The 20505-nt window shown below is 42.1% G+C and overlaps 1 protein-coding gene across 6 annotated transcripts in view; it reads right to left on the bottom strand.

Annotated features, from left to right (window-relative positions):
* Nucleotides 1-367: 367 nt before the first annotated feature.
* The window catches only part of LOC108410553 (latent-transforming growth factor beta-binding protein 4), a 157428-nt gene continuing 137290 nt past the window's right edge, over nt 368-20505 (bottom strand). For all 6 annotated transcript variants that reach the window (XM_017681689.2, XM_017681690.2, XM_037539950.1 and 3 more), the window contains 8 exons: nt 18320-18391; nt 15735-15863; nt 12872-13015; nt 10867-11019; nt 5522-5783; nt 4312-4559; nt 2863-3012; nt 368-1405 (listed from right to left, as the gene is read on the bottom strand). In XM_017681689.2, coding sequence (XP_017537178.1) covers nt 1269-1405; nt 2863-3012; nt 4312-4559; nt 5522-5783; nt 10867-11019; nt 12872-13015; nt 15735-15863; nt 18320-18391 — 1295 coding nt within the window. In that variant the 3' untranslated portion in view covers nt 368-1268. The remainder of the gene's footprint in view (nt 1406-2862; nt 3013-4311; nt 4560-5521; nt 5784-10866; nt 11020-12871; nt 13016-15734; nt 15864-18319; nt 18392-20505) is intronic.

Below are 20505 nucleotides of genomic sequence, written 5' to 3'. Positions count from 1 at the left end.
TTTTTAATTGAGGCTCAAGAAGGTGAAACTGTTAAAATGACATTGGGTTACAATTTATTTACATTTTAAAATAAAACAAACAAGTTGTGTAATATATCTGTAAATGCTAGGGACAGAAAAATGGACGGTTGCGTAGAATGACCCTTAAAGTGATGCACAGTGGAAAGCAGAACAGCTGTGCCTTTATTACATTTTAAGGCGGAATGTATTGAAATCTGACACAGATTCATTATAAATGCACTATTTTTTAGTAAAGAGGTACAAATTCCTCTCCAAACAGAAGCAACAGGTCGACTGAAATCTGTCCACCAGACTTCGGATGGCTCAGAAATCAGAGTAAGAAAATAGATTAAAGACAAAAACAATCTGTAATTTAAATAGATAAAAGGTTTAATTAAGTAAAAAATGAATGGCAGGATAAAGAGAGAATGTGTGCTCAGTGAAAAAAACAACAACTGGAACGTGTGCAAATATAGTTTCATATTAGGCATATCAAACAATTCATAGACAAAATAATGAACACAGCTTTTAAACATGAACAATTAATCATTGTGTAAAACTCAAAACGTTTCCTTCCACAAATACAGTGCATTGTGTTACATGTCTTAATGAAGTGTGGAAGAGAGAGACATCAGCGAAACCACCCACCTCAGTCACAAACATAAACAATGGGTCAGTAAAAATCCATAATACTTACTCATTTATAACCGGCTTCAAATAAACTCAACCTAAATAACCATGTGTGTGTGTGTGTGTAGATCACTGATAGAAAATGTAGTACATGTCTATCTCTGAAGGGCATAATGAGGCAGGCGTGCCCTTTAAACAGGGAGATTTGCTTAAAGAGCTAAAATCCCTCACTTTTCCTATTTTATTAGGTTTCATTTTGATATTTGTGTGGTTTTATGTACCAAAACAGTCATAATTAATTTCTACATGACCGTTTTCCCTCCTCACTTCATCACTCAGGCTTAAACAGGCTGGACTTGTTACTGCGCCTTTAAGACTGATATATGTAAATGAGCTCTGCTCTGATTGGCTGTCCCTTTAAAAAAGCAGCCCAGGGTGGAAATACTGGGGCTAAATTGCCGCCGGCTGTTACAACAGAACCTTATGAAACTTATAACAACGTTTACATAAAACATCAAACTCTTTCATTAAAAAAAATTGAGAAGAATTCAGTTTTTCATGATATGAGCCCTTTAATGTGTGAGACCACAGAGACCGTGGGCTGTGGTTCTGTTCAGTTCTGTTCCGTGTGTTGCTGTTTAAGCTGGAATGCAGTGGTTTGGTCTGCGTGACATGATGAAGCCTCTGAGACACACACAGCTGTACGAACCCTCTGTGTTTACACACTGACCGTTCACACACGTCGGAGTGCCCGGGTCCTCACACTCGTCCACATCTACAGAAAAACGCACACTTTCAGCTCCTCAAACATCTGCACGGCGTATCAATAAGAGGTGGTGATAACGATAATCATGACAATAACAACGATAATCATGACAATAACATAACGATTAACGATAATAATCACAATAACATAACGATTAACGATAATCATCACAATAACATAACGATAATCATGACAATAACATAACGATTAACGATAATCATCACAATAACATAACAATAATCATGATAATAACGATAATCATGATAATAATAACAATAATCATGATAATAGTGATGATAACGATAACAATAATCATGATAATCCTCCAGATCAGCATTTTTACTTAGTTTGAAGTGTGTGAGTTAATCATCACTGCGTTCTGATCTTCAATCCGGCATCGAAGGCTCGTCTCTGAACGGCTACACTAGGTGGCGCTCTGTGTCTTTCGCTCTCTATACTGAGGACGTCGAGTCGTTCACTCACAAACCAGCAGGACAGTTAACAGATTTAGCTACTGTTAGCTAGTGTTAGCTGTTCAGTGTTAGCTGTGTTCAGTTTTAGCCATGTTCAGTGTTAACTGTTCAGTGTTAGCTGTGTTCAGTGTTAACTGTTCAGTGGTGGCTGTGTTCAGCGTTAGCCGTGTTCAGCGTTAGCTGTGTTCAGTGTTAACTGTTCAGTGTTAACTGTGTTCAGCGTTAGCTGTTGAGTGTTAGCTGTGTTTAGCATTAGCTCTGTTCAGTGTTAGCTATTGAGTGTTAGCTGTTCGGTGTTAGCTCTTCTGTGTTAGCTGTGTTCAGTGAGCAGAGTTAGCGAGTGATACCAGTGAGCAGTGTTAGCTAGTGTTAGCTAGAGTTAGCGAGTGATACCAGTTAGCAGTGTTATCTAGTGTTAGCAGTGTTAGCTATGTTCATAGTTAGCGAGTGATACCAGTGAGCAGTGTTAGCTAGTGTTAGCTAGAGTTAGTGAGTGATACCAGTTAGCAGTGTTAGCTAGTGTTAGCAGTGTTGATAGTTAGCGAGTGATACCAGTTAGCAGTGTTAGCTAGTGTTAGCTATCTTCAGAGTTAGCGAGTGATACCAGTGAGCAGTGTTAGCTAGTGTTAGCTATCTTCAGAGTTAGCGAGTGATACCAGTGAGCAGTTTAGTTTCAGGTCAGGGCTGAAATTCTAGACAGTAGAACGAGTTTGAAAAGCAGACTGTGCATCAAAACTTCTTCTTCTTTTGGCTGCTCCCTTTAGGGGTCGCCACAGCGGATCATCTGCCTCCATCTTGCCCTATCCACTGCCTCCTCTACTTTTACACCAACCATCTCCATGTCCACCTTCACTACATCCATAAACCTTCTCTGGGGTCTTCCTCTTCTCCTTCTACCCGGCAGCTCCATCTCCAACATTCTTATCAAAGCGATGAAATGGACAAGCAGAAAACACTGACATGAGATTTTATGAGAAATATGGGTGGCTGTACCTCTACAGGACATGGAGCTGATGTCCAGCTGATACCCATCATAACAGTCGCAGGTGTAGCCCTCCTGGACACGGACGCAGCGGCCGTTCTCACAGCCCTGCAGTATCCCACACTCACCCTCCATCAGCCCTCCGAATGGCTCATACTGCCCTGAGACACACACACACACACATACTGAAACACCTGTACACCTCCTCATCAATCAATTAAATGCCAAAAAAGTTAAATTCTGAAGAAAAAAAAAAAAAAAATAATAATAATAAACTTTTTTCACCATCATTATCACACTTAATAAAAGTAAAATAATCAAAATTTTAAATATATAATGAAACACTAAAGTGTGTCTATGAATATAATCTGCTAAAATAATCATACACTCTATTTCTATTAAGTATTTGGTCATCTGGCTTCACACGCATATGAACTTGAGTGACATCCCATTCTTAATCCATAGGGTTTAATATGATGTCGGCCCACCGTTTGCAGCTATAACAGCTTCAACTCATCTGGGAAGGCTTTCCACAAGGGTTAGGAGTGTGTTTATGGGAATTTTTGACCGTCCAGAAGCGCATCTGTGAGGTCAGACGCTGATGTTGGACGAGAAGGCCTGGCTCACAGTCTCAGCTCTAATTCATCCCAAAGGTGTTCTGTCGGGTTGAGGACTCTGTGCAGGCCAGGCAAGTTCTTCCACACCAAACTGGCTCATCCTTGTCTTTATGGACCTGCTTTGTACACTGGTGCGCAGTCATGTTGGAACAGGAAGGGACCGTCCCCAAACTATTCCCACAAAGTTGGGAGCATGAAATTGTCCAAAATCTCTTGGTACTGAAGCATTAAGAGTTCCTTTCACTGGAACTAAAGGGCTGAGCCCAACTCCTGAAAAACAGCCCCACACCATAATCCCCCCTCCACCAAACTTTACACTCGGCACAATGCAATGCTCTAGAGTCCAGTGGCGGCACTTTACACCACTGCATTCCACGCTTTGCATTGTGCTTGGCTGAGTTTGTTCGTGGCTGAGTTGCTGTTGTTCCCAATCGCTTCCACTTTGTTATAATACCACTGACAGTTGACTGTGGAATATTTAGTAGTGAGGAAATTTCACAACTGGACTTGTTCCACAGGTGGCGTCCGATCACGGTACCACACTGGAATTCACTGAGCTCCTGAGAGTGACCCATTCTTTCACTAATGTCTGTAGAAGCAGTCTGCAGGCCTAGGGGCTTGGCTTTATATACCTGTGGCCATGGAAGTGATTGGAACACCTGAATTCAATGATTTGAATGCGTGAGTGAATTCTCCACTGAAATACAGTGTATGTATTATTAAAAACTGAATTAATTAAAAATATTTATATTACTTTGAGTTTGAGTGAATTCTTAATATTTGCTAAAAATAAGTCAGTAATAAGTAAGTCAGTCAGTCTGCATGTTAGCTGGTTGTACGTACTTTCATAGACTCTGTGCGGCCTCTCTCCTCCTGCTCGTCTGTCCGTGAAAGGCGGGAATGGGGCGGGGGCTCTCCATGGCTCCTCCCCCTCTGAGTCCTCAGGCAGCGGGGCCAAGCTCAGGGTGCGACCCTCGGCCAGAGGGGGGCGGGGCCGAGTACCAAACGCTCGCTCACTTCGGGGGTCTGTCACTCCATACGGAGGAACCGGCGCTGCATCATAGTCGTCCTCCTCATAATAACGAGCAGGACTGGAAAGATAACTTCATTACAGCACTACAGAATAAAACATAACTAATCATACTGTTCGAGCGTAATCTGCATGCGGCTCTTCTCCTGCCCTGTCGTGGCTCCACAGCTGAATTAGTAGATAATAATAAAATAATCCTCCTTTACAGTAAAATAAAGCTCTGCTGATCCTTCAACACAGTTTAACAGTAAATGCTCTTAAACTCTGCAGGTTAATGTAGAACTGCTGATTCACCCTTTAACCCTGAAGATCAGTGCAGACTGCTGGTTACCATAGCAACACAGACAACAGTCTCGCCCAGCTAGCAGCTATGAAACAGCAAAGAAAGAGATTTAAGACGAACATCGATAATTTGGAGACGAATAGAGTTATTAGTGTTTATAATCAGTCCAGCTGGTTTCCTGATAGGTTTAATCTGCAGCGAGAAACTGAAACACTAAAAAGTCACAACGCTGAATGTTCTCATTAAAATTTTCCAATTCCACCTTAAATGATACAGCAGCTACCTTCTGGCACCTCAGGCAACATTTAAGGTGGCATGGGAAAATTTGGACAAGAAGCTAGCGAATGAGAAGCGACTTCAGCCTTGTAAAAAAAATCGAACGTTGAGACATTTTACAAAAAACTGTTTATATTGTTTATAATGAAAACATCAGACTTACAGAATTTATTGAATTCTTTACTCTTCTAGGTGAGGATAGAGCCATCAAGTACTATTAATTTGCAACTAAGAGCAGCAGAATGGAAACCAGAATGATATATCGATGTGTGTATAGCTATTTTGGGCATTTCCGTCCTCCTAATCATGCCTATTGCTCAACTTCTATTCTTAGGCACATTATTTATGAATTACTGGGTGAATGTGTAATTTATGCATGTTTGCATTGATGTATTTATGCAAGCTTAAGGTTTTAACAGTCATGGCTGGATATTACAGAAACGCTGTCGTTTCTAGACTCGTACCCTAATCCAGGTGGTATGTAAGGTGTGTATGAGCCAGGTGTTTGTCCTCTCAGTCCAGACCTCCGGCCGGTTCCTCCCATTGGACTGTAGTCATCGTAATCAGTCTGGGAGTAGTCAGCTCGGCCCAGAACTGTTTCGGAGTACTCAGTGCCATACAGTGGGCCGTAGCCCCCTCCTCTCCCGGGCACCATAGCAAAGCGTTCAGCGTAACGTGGGGAGTTGGGTGGAGGACCCAGTGCACTACACAGAGCCTCATACACATCTAAACAGAGCAGGAAGGAGAGTTCAGTAGCATTAACATTCACTGGCCATTTTATTAGAAACGCCCACCTTGTGCTTTCTCTAACTGGCCACTTTACTAGAAACCCCCACCTTGTGCCAGTGCTGACAGGCCACTTTATTAGAAACACCCACCTTGTGCTTTCTCTAACATGCCACTTCATTTGAAACACCCACCTTGTGCTTCCACTCACTGGCCGCTTTATTAGAAACACCCACCTTGTGCTTCCTCTAACTGGCCACTTTACTAGAAACACCCACCTTGTACTTCCACTAACTGGCCACTTTATCAGAAACACCCACCTTGTGCTAGTGCTGACAGGCCACTTTATTAGAAACACCCACCTTGTGCTTTCTCTAACTGGCCACTTTATTAGAAACACCCGCCTTGTGCTCCCACTCACTGGCCACTTTATTAGAAACACCCACCTTGTGCTTCCACTCACAGGCCGCTTTATTAGAAACATCGACCTTGTGCTTCCTCTAACTGGCCACTTTACTATAAACACCCACCTTGTACTTCCACTAACTGGCCACTTTATCAGAAACACCCACTTTACAGGTCCACTTTTGCTGCTGCACAGTTTATATCTCTTATATCTCTTTATATCTACTCCAATTATCATTGGTCAGTTTCTGACCACAGGGTCACTGTTGTCCAGACATTTTGGGGTGGTGTTCCATCCTCAGCACAGCACTGAGACTGACATGGTACTGTGTGGTGCTGGTACTAGTGTATCAGATTCAGCAGTGTTGCTGAAGGTTCTTACGCACAGCATTCACACTGCTAGGTTGAGAGCTGACCACCACCCAAAAACATCCAGTCAAAAGCATCTCTGCGGTCAGAAACCAAATCACCACTCATGAAGGACTAGAGCAGGGTTGCGCAACTCCAGTCCTGGAGGGCCAGTGTCCAGCACAGTTTGGAGGTTTCCCTACTTTAACACACCCACTAAACCTGCCCTCCAGGTGCAATCAGGTGTGTGTTAGTAGGTAAATCACCAAACTGTGCTGGACACCAGCCCTCCATGAACGGTGCACCTCTGGACTAGAGGATGGCAACATAAACAGTTGAGTCTTTAAACGTACATTAGCAAGGTGGAGCTACAAGTCTTTACTGTCAGTCGTCAGTATTGATCGTTAAAGGAGACGCAGCGTTTGCACAAGTCGTGGTGCTTTATTATCCAGCTGTTGCTGGCCACAGCTACACTGTACCAAAGCAGAGTTTTCTCTAAACCTCAGCTTACGCCTAACTCTCACAGACCTGCCTGCCAGGTCTTCCGGTTCTACACACATACCCCTCTCGTCTTCCTTTCACAATAAGGCCCAATCCCATTTCACCCCTCACCCCTACCACTTAGCCCTCTCCCCTTTGTTTTGCGTGTTCATGCTTAAGCCCATTTCACACCAGACGCGACTCATCGCACGTTAATCCGGAACCACTCCGTGATGCTTGGTACTTCAGGCCGTGCATCGCAAATCAAGAGCGGTAGCTGTATGTGTTGTGTTTTCACGCAATATAAATGTCAGTATTGTCCGTTTATTATGCACACAGACTTTATGAAGATGACAAAGAGATCAACAATAAAATCTTGACTAGCTGCCGTAACCATAGCTCTATATGAAGAGGAGGAGACGCCCGTGTGTTCACAACATTAATAGATTCACTTTAAACTAGATCTGTTGATTTGTTTATTAGCCTAGATTGTATATTATAGCATATACATTGTGTTTCTTTACTGTTTCTGCATAGGAACTGCTAGTATACCACGCAACGCACAGCAGAAATAGACCCAAAGCATATTTTTGCGCTTCACGTGGTGTTACTGCCACGGTGCTGCGTGATGCGCACTGCCAGTGTGAAAGGCTACGTTGATTAATATAGGAGCGTATCGTTACCACGTAGTTACCACGTCTGGTGTGAAATGGGCTTTAGGGGTAGGATGTCCCGTTTTTTGTTCAGATAGTGGGGCAAACCTCCAAACGGAGAGATATGAGGGAAAAAAAACAAACAAGAGACCAAAGATACCCACAAATGTCAGAATTTTCTCTGTTAAAAATGACAATAAACACGTTTATCTTAGTTTAGTGTCGTTTCAATGCATTATGGTCCTTTTCTTGATAACAAGCATAAAAAAACACTAGTTAGTGAGCTAAATTTCCTGTTCCACCTTAACCTCTTATTCTCAAAGGTATATTTTGGTTTTTCCATCTGAATTTACACAACCAAACAAGGCAAATTATTCAGTAACTGCATGAAATTAATGTAAATTTGTATTTTATTTTATTTATTTTTTGTAAAAGCTCCTCAAATGAACAGAATGTGTGTTTTATGATCTACACACTCTTCAATTTACGGCCAGCCAAAAATCTCAGATGTTCTTTGTGTTATTTTATAAAAGTAATGTTTACGGAGCAGATCACTGAAGAGACGCTGTCTGTTTATAGTTCATGGCCAGATTTGGGGAAAAACGGGTCGACTTTCAGTAGAAAAACTATGGAGTTCAGCTTCTTTTATTATAAGGGTTTAAAATGACTTCACCATCTATTTGACTGGAGAGAAGAGTTACAGCCTCATACGACGCCCAGTTTCTGAATGTAGCTTATGAAATATGAGCGTTATGAAAAACATGACCAAGTGCATTTTGCAACCACCGATGGTTCCACAGAGTTAAAGCAGCTAAATTGCACAGCAGTTACATTCTGGCACCTCAGCCATCAGAACTGCTGCTCCATTTACGGTGGAATAGGAAAATGAACAAGAAGCTGGAGAATCTCTGACTTCAGCTTCATATCACTGAAGAATTAGTGGTGGGTGATAATAAATAATTGCCCCCCTCTTTGAAGGCGTGTGATCTGTAAATGTAACTAAAACCCAGCAGTGAGGAACTCTACCCTCCTCTGCTGTCACTGCAGACGGGCAGGTTCGCCTACAGAGCAGCGCTAGTAGCTGTTAATGAAGTGATGCTCTTTTTATTTGAGGCTCCCATTTCAGAGGGAAGCTCTCAACCACTGCCCTGTAGCTCAGTTCCAGGGGCAACACTTGAAATCAAGGGGTAGGGGTGAAAAGCAGAAGTGGGACTGGGCCTAAGAGTCCTTAGCAGAATAACCCAGGAATAAATACTAAAGAACTAACAACCTAAAACTAACAGTGCCAAAAATATTCCTCCGTCATGCCACCACATCATGTCGGAATGAATATTGTTCCAGAAGGGAGGGGTAAAGGGATAAAGTGGACATGGTTTGTAACCAGATCATAAACACAAATGTTACCTCATTACCTAATTCAGGTGGCCCACATAAGATGCCTGTGTTTGCAGCCCAGTGAGTCTAAGGTTTTAAACTCCTGAGTGGATTCCGACTGGTGTCAGATTATGCAGGTAATCTGAGTTTGCTTATGTGAATACAAGGGACTATCTTGTCCTATCAAAAGTTTGGGGACACCCAGGTCATTGAAATGTTTTTAATAGAAATAGGCATTTTTTTCTTTGTCGGCTGCCGATGACGTCACATATTTTGGGAACAAAGTAAAAAGGAACTTGTTTTTCTAGATAGAACCATGTCATGCTTAAATGGTTCTTTGCATGGTGAAACGGTTCTTCAGATTGATGGAGAATGTGTTGTATATGGTTCTGTATTGAACCTATCTGTATATAGTTCTATACAGCACCAAAAAGGGTTCTTCTACACTCTGAGAAAAGACTGTTAGACAAGGGTTCTTTAGTAAAAAACAGTGGTTGTACACTGAATTATGAACACTCAAAGAACCCTTTGCATGATTAAATAGTTCTTCAGAGTGATTGAGAACGTGTTGTACATGGCTCTATACAGAACCTTTCTGAAAATGGTTCTACATAGCACCAAAAAGGGTTCTGCTATTCTTACTATTCTACAGAAGAACCTTTTTGGTGCTATACAGAACTGTATACAACACATCATTCATCAGTCTGAAGAACCATTTCACCATGCAAATGTTTCTACATGTGGTTCTAAATAAAACTTTTACCTTTATATTAAAGAACCCTTGAATAACTGTATTTTTTAAGAGTGGTCAGGCAAGTGTAAACATTTGTACTATTTCAGAGCTTTTCCTGGCACTCGATTAGTCTGTGCAGGTTTAAAAGCCTAAATAAAGTGTATGGTGAAATTATCCCTTCTCCCAGAACGCTTCGTTTTCATTCTGCTAACTAATCTGTTCAGCTTTCACTCGGCCCAGATAAGCACGAATGTCTCGATTTTTCTTACTTAAATGAAAAGAAACAAGGTCTCCCAGACTTTTGATGGACAGCATACGCCTCTCTGGATCACTGGCCGGTGTGTGTAGATTAGGGGTTGCATGATTTTAGTCGACAGTTATGTAATCAAAGTCAACATCAACGTTGACCAATCGCTGATGACATCATGAATAAAACCACAGGAAGCGGGAATGTGTTGGGTTAGTCGTAGGCTGTAGGTTAAGGAACCTGCCTTGGGACCAGATGACGTCAGTGCTGCTCTGCCATGACAGTGTTTAGTTGGTTTTATGAGGAAAAACAGCGAATCACGTACTGCTGGGCAACAAGAGCCACACTGGACGTATATGAACGTCATCATACTGATAATAATGTAATGTACCAAAACTCATGAAAGCCAAGCTGAAGTCGATTAGCGGGGAATTGAATTGATGCTTTCGCTTCCTAACAGGAATTGGCTTGATGGTAGCTGTTAAGAGACCATTACGAACAAATGTCTTGAATCCCCTGATTAAAACAGTTTGAATCCTTCACTCTGTGATATCAACCCATCATAAAAACACAGAACACCATTAGCGACTGCCGGACACCACCAGGAACCAACAGACACTTTTAATGGGTTCTATGACTTTTTGAACAGGCTGTTAAATTAATCGTAATTCTCTCACTGTGTGATGGACAAAAAGTGATTAAGTGATGATGTCTCTAAGCAGAAGCAGCCAAAACGTAACATGCTGCTGGGCTGCTTCTGCTGTTGTGGCAGAGAGTGCCTGTGTATGTGATGTCACCAGGGCTGAGAGTGCATCTGTCTGCAGGCAGACTCTATTGGTTTACCCTCGTCTCTCCGTGGGCACAGTGCGCAGTGAAGCCCCCAGGCCTCTCCATGCAGACAGCAGCAATCCACAAACGTCACCCAGGCCCCCCGCAGCATGCTCTGACACACCAGATCGGCCGTGACGTGCTGCCAACAGACCGACAGATCTTCATCTGAAAGACGGAGAGGAAGAAATGAGTAAACGGTGTTCAGATGGCGCATTTTCAAACTCTCTCAAACGAGCTTCTTCTTATTGTTGGTTACATAGCCGATACTGAGAAGCGCTCGTCTGTGTGCGCATCACGCTTTTAAACGCACATTTAAACCAGAAAACATCAACTTTTATACTGAAAAGGAGCCCATACATCAGGTGGTTGGTTGGTGTAGTGGGTAACATCTCTTCCTTCTACGCTGTAGACTGGGGTTCAATCCCCACCTGGGCAAACACCCTACACTATACCAATAAGAGTCCTTGGGCAAGACTCCTAACATCACCTTCGCCTACCTGTGTAACAATAATCAAATTGTAAGTCGCTCTGGATAAGAGCGTCAGCCAAAAGCCATAAATGTAAAAAATGTAAACATCACCCACATCTGACCAATCACTACTGAGGATGCCTTCCTCTGCACCAGGGATGTTTAATTACAATTCAATAAGGTCCAGTTAGAGAAAAGACCTCAAGAGAAGGTCCAGAACATCATAATGTCTAACCTGCATCATGACTCAGTGCCATATACTTTTTACAGAAGTAGCCATCTTATACAGTCAACAGCTGAATATCAGATAAAATAAAGTCCAGTTCAATTAGATTTCAACAATATTTACTGTCAGTTTCTCTTTTTAGATCACATCATGTGGAATAACTTCCCTCTGACTCACTTTCTTCTTTGACTGCCATTTCTCGCCTCATTCTTCCTCTGTGTGGCGTCACTCACTCGAGTCTCAGAGCTCATCGTAATGCACAGATTTGACTGGCTGAGTAGTGTCATGTGATATTTACAGTGCATGCGATTGGTCTGTGAGACTCCGGCCACTATAGCTACCGTAAAGGCTAGACATGGTACGTCAACTAAAACAGGACCACCTCATCAAAATTAAATAACTCTCCACAGTTTATTGGTTACAGGTCCACTGTGTCCACTCACTGTCCACTCTATTAGACACTCCTACCTTGTCGGTCCACCTTGTAGATGTAAATTCAGAGACGATAGCTCATCTGCTGCTGCACAGTTTGTGTTGGTCATCCTCTAGTCCTTCATCAGTGGTCACAGGACGCTGCCCACAGGACGCTGTTGGCTGGATATTTTTGGTTGGTGGACTATTCTCAGTCCAGCAGCGACACTGAGGTGTTCAAAAACCCCAGGAGCACTGCTGTGTCTGATCCACTCAGACCAACACACACTAACACACCACCACTACATCAGTGTTACTGCAGTGCTGAGAATGATCCACCACCCAAATAGTACCTACTATGTGAGGGTCCATGGGGGTCCTGACCACTGAAGAACATGGTAACAAAGTATCAGAGAAACAGATGGACTACAGTCTGTAACTGTAGAACTACAAAGTGCAGCTATACAGTAAGTGGAGCGGATAAAATGGACAGTGAGTGCAGAAACAAGGAGGTGGTCAATGTTATGCCTGATTGGTGTATAGTGTATGTCTGCGATCACCTGCATGACGCAAAGCTTCTTGTCCAGAGTGTAGTGGTGTTTATACGGCTTCAGTAGCCTTTCTATGCTTCTTTTTTTGGACTGAAGAGATCATAAACTCTAGCTGACTCAGTGTATTGACTCAAAATGTAAGACACAGACCCTGCACTGCCCTCTGGTGGGGAGCAGATTTCAGACATTTCATGTTTCTTAAATATGAGATATATGTTTTATTACATTTTTTATACTTTCATGACTGTTATAATATTCAAAATTCTCCCTAAATCCTAGCAGCCCACTAATGCTGACAAATCAGAAATGAGCTGATTCTGGAAACAGACAGATGCAAGTGATGACTGTGTCATCATTTACCGGCTGCGAGGTCAGAGATGTTCAAGCAGTTGCGCTGTGTCTCATCCAGTACTAGCGGAGGCTCACAAGTGCAGTAATACGAACCCAGTGTGTTGATACACACACCGCCAGGACACATTTCCTCACTGTCACACTCATTATTATCTAGAGAGAGAGAGGGGGAGATTAAATAGGCAGTTCTGATGAGCTTTCTCAACAAAATCACACACTGTGCTCAGATTAGCCAAAATAATTATGGGTCATTCTACACAAACATCTATTTTAGTCCTATTGTTTACAGTTTTAGTCCTATTGTTTATTTGTGTCCCTATTGTTTACAGATATATTACACTTAAAAAAACCTGTTTGGGTTACAATTTATTCATATTTAAAATAAAACAATACGTTATTTTAACAATTTCACCTTCTTGAGCCTCAATTAATCAATATTGGTTTATCATATAGAACTCCACTCACCACAGAAGAGCTTGTCCCCACAGTAGTGTGTGAAGGGGAGGCCATATTTTGAGGTAAAAAACAATATTTTCTGCAATTTTAACTGCAATAATCTCTATTTAATTCTATCTAATTAGAATTAGAAGCAATCTAATTACCGTGTAACAAAAACCTCTTATTTTGAAATGAAAGTCACACTGATGACGTCACTCGACTTCCTTTGATCTGTTTTCTCAGGATCTATGAAGAAAAGCTCATGGTGAGTCCACTGTGTCTTTCAGTTCTCAGAGATTTTCTCATTCAGCTCATGATCTCATAGGAAGCTTTTAGCAGAAGTCACTGGTGTGACCGACTTTATTCTGAGGTCATTGTGAAAAAACAGAACACAAATGGATTAAATTCCATATTTTAGTGGATGTTCCATGACTGACAGCGTGTGGTTTGATGTTCTGTAGCGGCCGTTTAGTAAAATGCATTCTTCATTAAAAACGTCTCTGGTGTTTCCTTTATTATGTGGAACACCGGTGACGATCAGGGACACCAGTGACTCCTATGGGCAGTGGATGTTTCTGTAGAACGACACTTATGCTCACGTGTATCTACAACACAGATAAAGACGATATTTACTTCTGCTGAGCCACAACTTTTGAGGATTTTTAGCTATGAGATGTACATTTATCCATTTTAATCAGCCTTGCAGCTCTGGAAAGAAGCAAACTTCAGACACCAAACTGGGTCTCGGCTGATCGACCACATTTGTGGTAAAAGTGGGGAAACAGTGTAAATTAGACTTAAAAGTAGGAAACAGAGAAATATTCCAACTGCATTGTGGTAACTGGTCTTTAGCGGTAATGTACACTCTAACGAAAGATGGTTCTTCAAGGGTTCTTTAGTAAAGACAATTGTCCTATATGGAGCCAGGAACACTCAAATAACCATTTGCATGTTTAATGGGTTCTTTTCATGGTGAAATGGTTCTTCACATTGACAGAACATGTTGTATGTGGTTCTTTATAAAACTGGTGGTTCCAGTCCTAAAATCTAATTGGCTGAGCTGCTTTTGAAGCCGCTGTAGAATCCATTATATATACTGATCACACGAAGCACCAAGTAAACCCTGTTCTGTTTAAATAGACGGGCTGAGAACTGATGTTCCTATCTAGAACTATGCTGGTTAGCTACCTAACAGGCTAAAAGAACAGCTCCATCATTAATATCACGGGCTTGAATTAAAGTAATTACAGTATAATTAACTGTAACTTAACTGCAGTATTAAAGTCTAAAAATGTCACTTGAATGATTTCAACCCAGGCTGAATCCCAAACGGCTCTGTGCTCCCTAAATAGTGTTCTAGCTATGAATGTTTAGAAGTTCTAGCCTCTACAGTAACAGTAGTGCATCATGTATCAAGTGCGGACATGTCTGAATCCCAAACGACTATTCCTTAGCTGTGTTTTGCTCTGTTGGGCTGCAGGATCCAGTATTTAAACTCCCACATAGTGCACTATGTAGGGAGCAGGGAGCCGTTTGAGACTCAGCCCCAGTGTGAGAAGGAGGGGACCGCTGGATTGGAGCTAAATAAGACTTGCGGTGGTGATTTGGTGACTAAAACGTGCTTATAAAGTGAAGGTTTCTGCATTAAACAGTGCTGCGTTATCATACGTTCATTCTTATACAACAAAAACTTAAAGAAATAACGAAACAACCACAACTTACAGCGATGGGAGACCTAATGTTCTCCTCATTCAGTGGTCCATGGTTGCTCGGCAACAATACTATACTCCAAAGGAACTACATTTCTATACTTCAGTACTTGATTGTCAATTATTATTCAAAAAAACAAATTACGTTTCTGAAAAATTGTGTATTTTATCATATTTTATGTCGGCTGCCGTTTTATAAATGCAATTAGCCACTTGAGGCCAAACATTAAAGTGATTTTATCACATGGAGGGAGGTTTCACTCCACTTCATGTCATGCCTAAGAACACCCTTCCTGGGATAAAATCACTGTAACGGCTTATTGTGGCTTATTGCTTTAATAGAGCACCAAAAGGATTCTTCAACTGTTACATGCTTGACATCATCACAGTAGAAGAACCTTCTCTGGTGTTGTATGGGCCTATTTTCAAAAATGTTCTATACTGAATGTTCTATACAACACATTCTCCATCAATCTGAAGAATCTGTTCACCACGCAGAGAACCAAAGAACTCATGAATCTAAACAAAATCATTCCCTATACTAGGAAGCCCTTAAAGAAGTTCAGTCTCTACTGCCAGCTACACATGAGTTAAAGCTTGTTACTTTTGTTTTTAAATAAATTGCTGATTTTTCAGTACTGATATGTTTTTTAATTCTCCACCATTGCTCCAACTCCCTCAGAGGTCACACAACAAACAGACTAATAAGGCAGGTGGACTCTGACCGATGCACTCCAGTAAGACGTTGTCGTAGTAGTATCCGCTGGGGCAGTAGCAGGAGTATCCAGGGATGTTGTTCACACACACGCCACCCTTACACACCTCCGGGTCGAAGAGCTTACACTCGTCCACATCTACAGTGATGCCACAATACAGAGGTCAGACACACACGAGCAAAAACAAACAACAGCAACTACTGCAGGAAACACATACGGCTCTGTGTTGGAGGAGTGAGACCATGTTTACATGGTAGAGACTGTGATTGTGTGTTCGTCTTGCTGTCCTAGTGAGGACCAAAGATTTTCCGATTGAATACATACCAGTTAAAGTTCAGACTGAGCTGTTTATTCTCACTCTACTCAACAATCTGATGGAATTTTTTGTTTACATGCTCACTACAAGTAATCCAATCCAAAATGCATGGATTAAAACTTAGAGTAAACGTTACCATAACAGCAAACATTATGTCCAGTCAGAGTGAGATGAGCAGCTGTGAGCAGTGCTTGTGTTTTTAACTGCTTTAAACTGACGTCAGACTCAGGAAAACGTCCTTCGCATGTCCTTATTAAAGAAGGCCGAGAGGAAGACGTCGTGTTCAGAGACACAAAAGCTGGACGTCTGTCCCACCGCCATCTTTTAAAGATCAGAACATAAACTTCTAACTAAGCAATGAAGCCCAGACCTCCCTTTCCCCAGCCACTTCCACCAGCTCTCCAAGGGGGATTCCGAGGCGCTCCCAGGCCAGCTGGGCGATATAGTCGCGCCAGCATGTCCTGGGTCTTCCCCGGGGTCTCCTCCCAGGTGGACTCGCCTGTGACACCTCCCGAGGGAGGCGTCCAGGAGGCATCCTAACCAGATGCCCGAACCACCTCAGCTGGCTCCTCTCGACGTGAAGAAGCAGCGGCTCTACTCCGAGTCCCTCCCGGATGACTGAACTTCTCACCCTATCTCTAAGGGAGAGTCCAGACACCCTGCGGAGGAAACTCATTTCGGCCGCTTGTATTCGCGATCTTATTCTTTCGGTCATTACCCAAAGCTCATGACCATAGGTGAGGGTGGGAACGTAGATCGACCGGTAAATCGAGAGCCTTGCCTTATGGCTCAGCTCTTTCTTTACCACAACAGACCGGTAAAGAGCCCGCATCACTGCTGACCCAGCACCAATCCGCCTGTCAATCTCCCGCTCCCTTGTACCATCACTCGTGAACAAGACCCCGAGATACTTGAACTCCTCCACTTGAGGCAAGAGCCTATCCCCGACCCAGAGAGGGCTCTCCACCCTTTTCCGCCTGAGAACCATGGTCTCGGATTTAGAGGTACTGATTCTCATCCCAGCCGCTTCACACTCGGCTGCAAACCGATCCAGCGAAAGCTGAAGTTCGCGGCCTGATGTCCCCAATAGGACCACATCATCTGCAAACAGCAGTGATGTGACCCTGAGGTCACCAAACCGGACACCCTCCATCCCTTGACTGCGCCTAGAAATTCTATCCATAAAAATTATGAATAGAATCGGTGACAAAGGGCAGCCCTGACGGAGTCCAACTCTCACTGGGAACGAGTCTGACTTACTGCCGGCTATGCGAACCAAACTCCAGCTTTGTTTGTACAGGGCCTGAATGGCTCGTAGCAAAGAGCCATGTACCCCGTACTCCCGAAGCACCTCCCACAGAATACCCCGGGGAACACAGTCGAATGCCTTCTCCAGATCCACAAAGCACATGTGGACTGGTTGGGCAAACTACACGGATATTAATCTTCTAATTAATGGGTTATTTACAGGATTACCCACCTTGTTCAATCGGATAGAAACTGTGTTCTGAATGGCCTCAACTGGACTAGACTATTCCAACTGTAGTGTATACATGGACGTATTCTATTCCGATTGAGCTATTAGTCGGATTATTATTGGATTATGAGGCTGCATGTAAATGTGGTTAGTGATAGACAACGTAACATTTTTGCTCAAGTGAGGATGTTTTGCTGGTTCTTAAACATGTTTTCAACACAAATTATTTTTGGGAAAAAATTAAAAGAACAGAAATATTGCATTCTGAATACTGAGGTTAAGGTTAGGTTTAGGTTTGATACTGAGGTCAAGGTCAGGGTTAGGTTTAGGTTTAATACTGAGGTTAAGGTCAGGCTTAGGTTTAGGTTTAATACTGAGGTTAAGTTCAGGGTTAGGTTTAGGTTTGGATGCTGAGGTTTGATACTGAGGTTAAGGACAGGGTTAGTTTTAGGTTTAATACTGAGGTTAATTTAGATTTCGGTTTGGATGCTGAGGTTAAGGTTAGGGTTAGGTTTGATACTGAGGTTAGTGTTAGGTTTAGGTTTTAGGTTAAGGTCGGGGTTAGGTTTGATACCGAAGTTAAGGTTAGGGTTAGGTTTAGGTTTAATACTGAGGTTAAGGTTAGGGTTAGGTTTAGGTTTAATACTGAGGTTAAGGTTAGGTTTAGGTTTGATGCTGAGGTTAAGGTCAGGGTTAGGTTTGGGGTAGGTGTAGTATTACCTGGCTACAGTTACAAAAATCAATAGAAATCAATGGAAATCCTCACTAGCAATATAAGACAAACTGGTGTGTGTGTTTTACCCTTGTAGCTGAAGGCTCCCACTGTGGAAGTCACGTACCCCCGTCCACTTGGGCACAGAGTCTGGAATTCCGCTGAGATTATATAAAATAAATAACAATTAGGTTAAAAGATGTAATAGGAATATAATAGAAAATGATGTTTGGGAAATCTGTCAGAAAAATGTACATAACTGCTTAATAATGATTTGAAAATGCCTGTTGTCCTCTATATTGTGTGTAAATTTTATGATGAATGGACCAAAAGTAATGGCCCGAAATGACGTCTGGTTCCATTGACTACAGTAAAAGTAAAGTGTGTTTTTTCTTTCTCCTGTAAAGTTACTATTTTGGAGATATGAGGTTTTGATCCAACAGCAGTGATAATTTAGTTCAGTTTAAAACACTGTATAGAATATAGCTCTGCAAAACGAAGGTTCTTCCATATATTTCCCCTTTATGTAACAGATGAAATGCAATGGGAGGTACACTGAGACATTTTGGGCCAGTATATTTAAATGCCTGTCAGAAGCATTTGGAAGGGACTGGAAACCTGATCCACTTTGGGCTGTTTTGGGAACAACTAACAATTCAGTAACCATGGAGAAACATGAACAGCAGACAATTTTTTTAGTATGGTTACTGCAAAAAATATACTACAAATGTGGTAACTAGAGTCAGTACCAACATATCACTGTTGTTGGAACAAAACCTCGTATCTCGAAAATAGTAGCTTTACAGGAGAAGGAAAACACCTATTTTACTTTTAATGTAAATCAATGGAACCAGACTTTCCAAGTCATTTTGGGCCGTTTCTTTTGGTCCATTCATCATTAAAATTATATACAATATAAAGAACAACAGGTGTTTTCAAATACGTCAAAAACAGCAGCGACATGAAATGTGGATAACAGAACTAATATATTGCGTTTGGAGAAACAATGATTTTTTAAATAATAAACAATTGGAGCAGTTAACCTGGTTCATTAGATGCCTATTGCAGCATGAAAGTGTGTATTTAAAAGCTGAAACTCTGGATTAGAAGTGCTTTTCTTTTTCTCCTGCAAGGTGTAAACTTACAGTATTTTTGATGTTATTTGTTACTAATTTGAAACTCAGAACTATACACTGTGATATACACCGGTCAGGCATAACATTCTGACCACTTCCTCGTTTCTACGCTCACTGTCCATTTTATCAGCTCCACTTACTGTATAGCTCCACTTTGTAGTTCTACAGTTACAGACTGTAGTCCATCTGTTTCTCTGATACTTTGTTATCCCCTTTTACCCTGTTCTTTAGTGGTCAGGACCCCCATGGACCCTCACAGAGCAGGTACTATTTAGGTGGTGGGTCATTCTCAGCACTGCAGTAACACTGACGTGGTGGTGGTGTGTTAGTGTGTGTTGTGCTGGTCTGAGTGGATCAGACACAGCAGCGCTGCTGGAGTTTTAAACACCTCAGTGTTGCTGATGGACTGAGAATAGTCCACCAACCAAAAATATCCAGCCAACAACGTCCTGTGGGCAGCGTCCTGTGACCACTGATGAAGGACTAGAGGATGACCAGCACAAACTGTGCAGCAGCAGATAAGCTATCGTCTCTGCCTTTACAGCTACAAGGTGGACAGACAAGGTAGGAGTGTCTAATAGAGCGAACAGTGAGTGGACACAGTGTTTAAAAACTCCAGCAGCACTGCTGTGTCTGATCCACTCAGACCAGTACAACACACACTAACACACCACCACCACATCAGTGTTACTGCAGTGTTGAGAATGAACCACCACCCAAATAGTACCTGCTCTGTGAGGGTCCATGGGGGTCCTGACCACTGAAGAATAGGGTAACAAAGTATCAGAGAAACAGATGGACTACAGTCTGTAACTGTAGAACTACAAAGTGCACCTATACAGTAAGTGGAGCTGATAAAATGGACAGTGAGCGTAGAAACGAGGAAGTGGTCAGAATCTTATGCCTGTACAGTGCTGTTATGCATGTTATGCATGTACAGTGCTGTGAAATAGTCAATATTAAATTCAAATGTTTTGCCTGTGGCATTAAAAAATAGAACTTCTGAAGTTGTTTTATTAAAACCAACCACAGAAAAGTGCTGTTCTATGATATCTAGCACCACACTGGGAGAATAAAACTGCGCTTGGCACCAAAGAAAAAATTCTAGAACTTTTTGTTTCAGAGTTATCACATTTTAA

Source organism: Pygocentrus nattereri, chromosome 7, assembly GCF_015220715.1.
Source record: "Pygocentrus nattereri isolate fPygNat1 chromosome 7, fPygNat1.pri, whole genome shotgun sequence".
NCBI classification, from domain to species: domain Eukaryota; kingdom Metazoa; phylum Chordata; class Actinopteri; order Characiformes; family Serrasalmidae; genus Pygocentrus; species Pygocentrus nattereri.
Note: the sequence above shows the minus strand (reverse complement) of the source record. Positions and strands in the feature narration are given on the sequence as shown.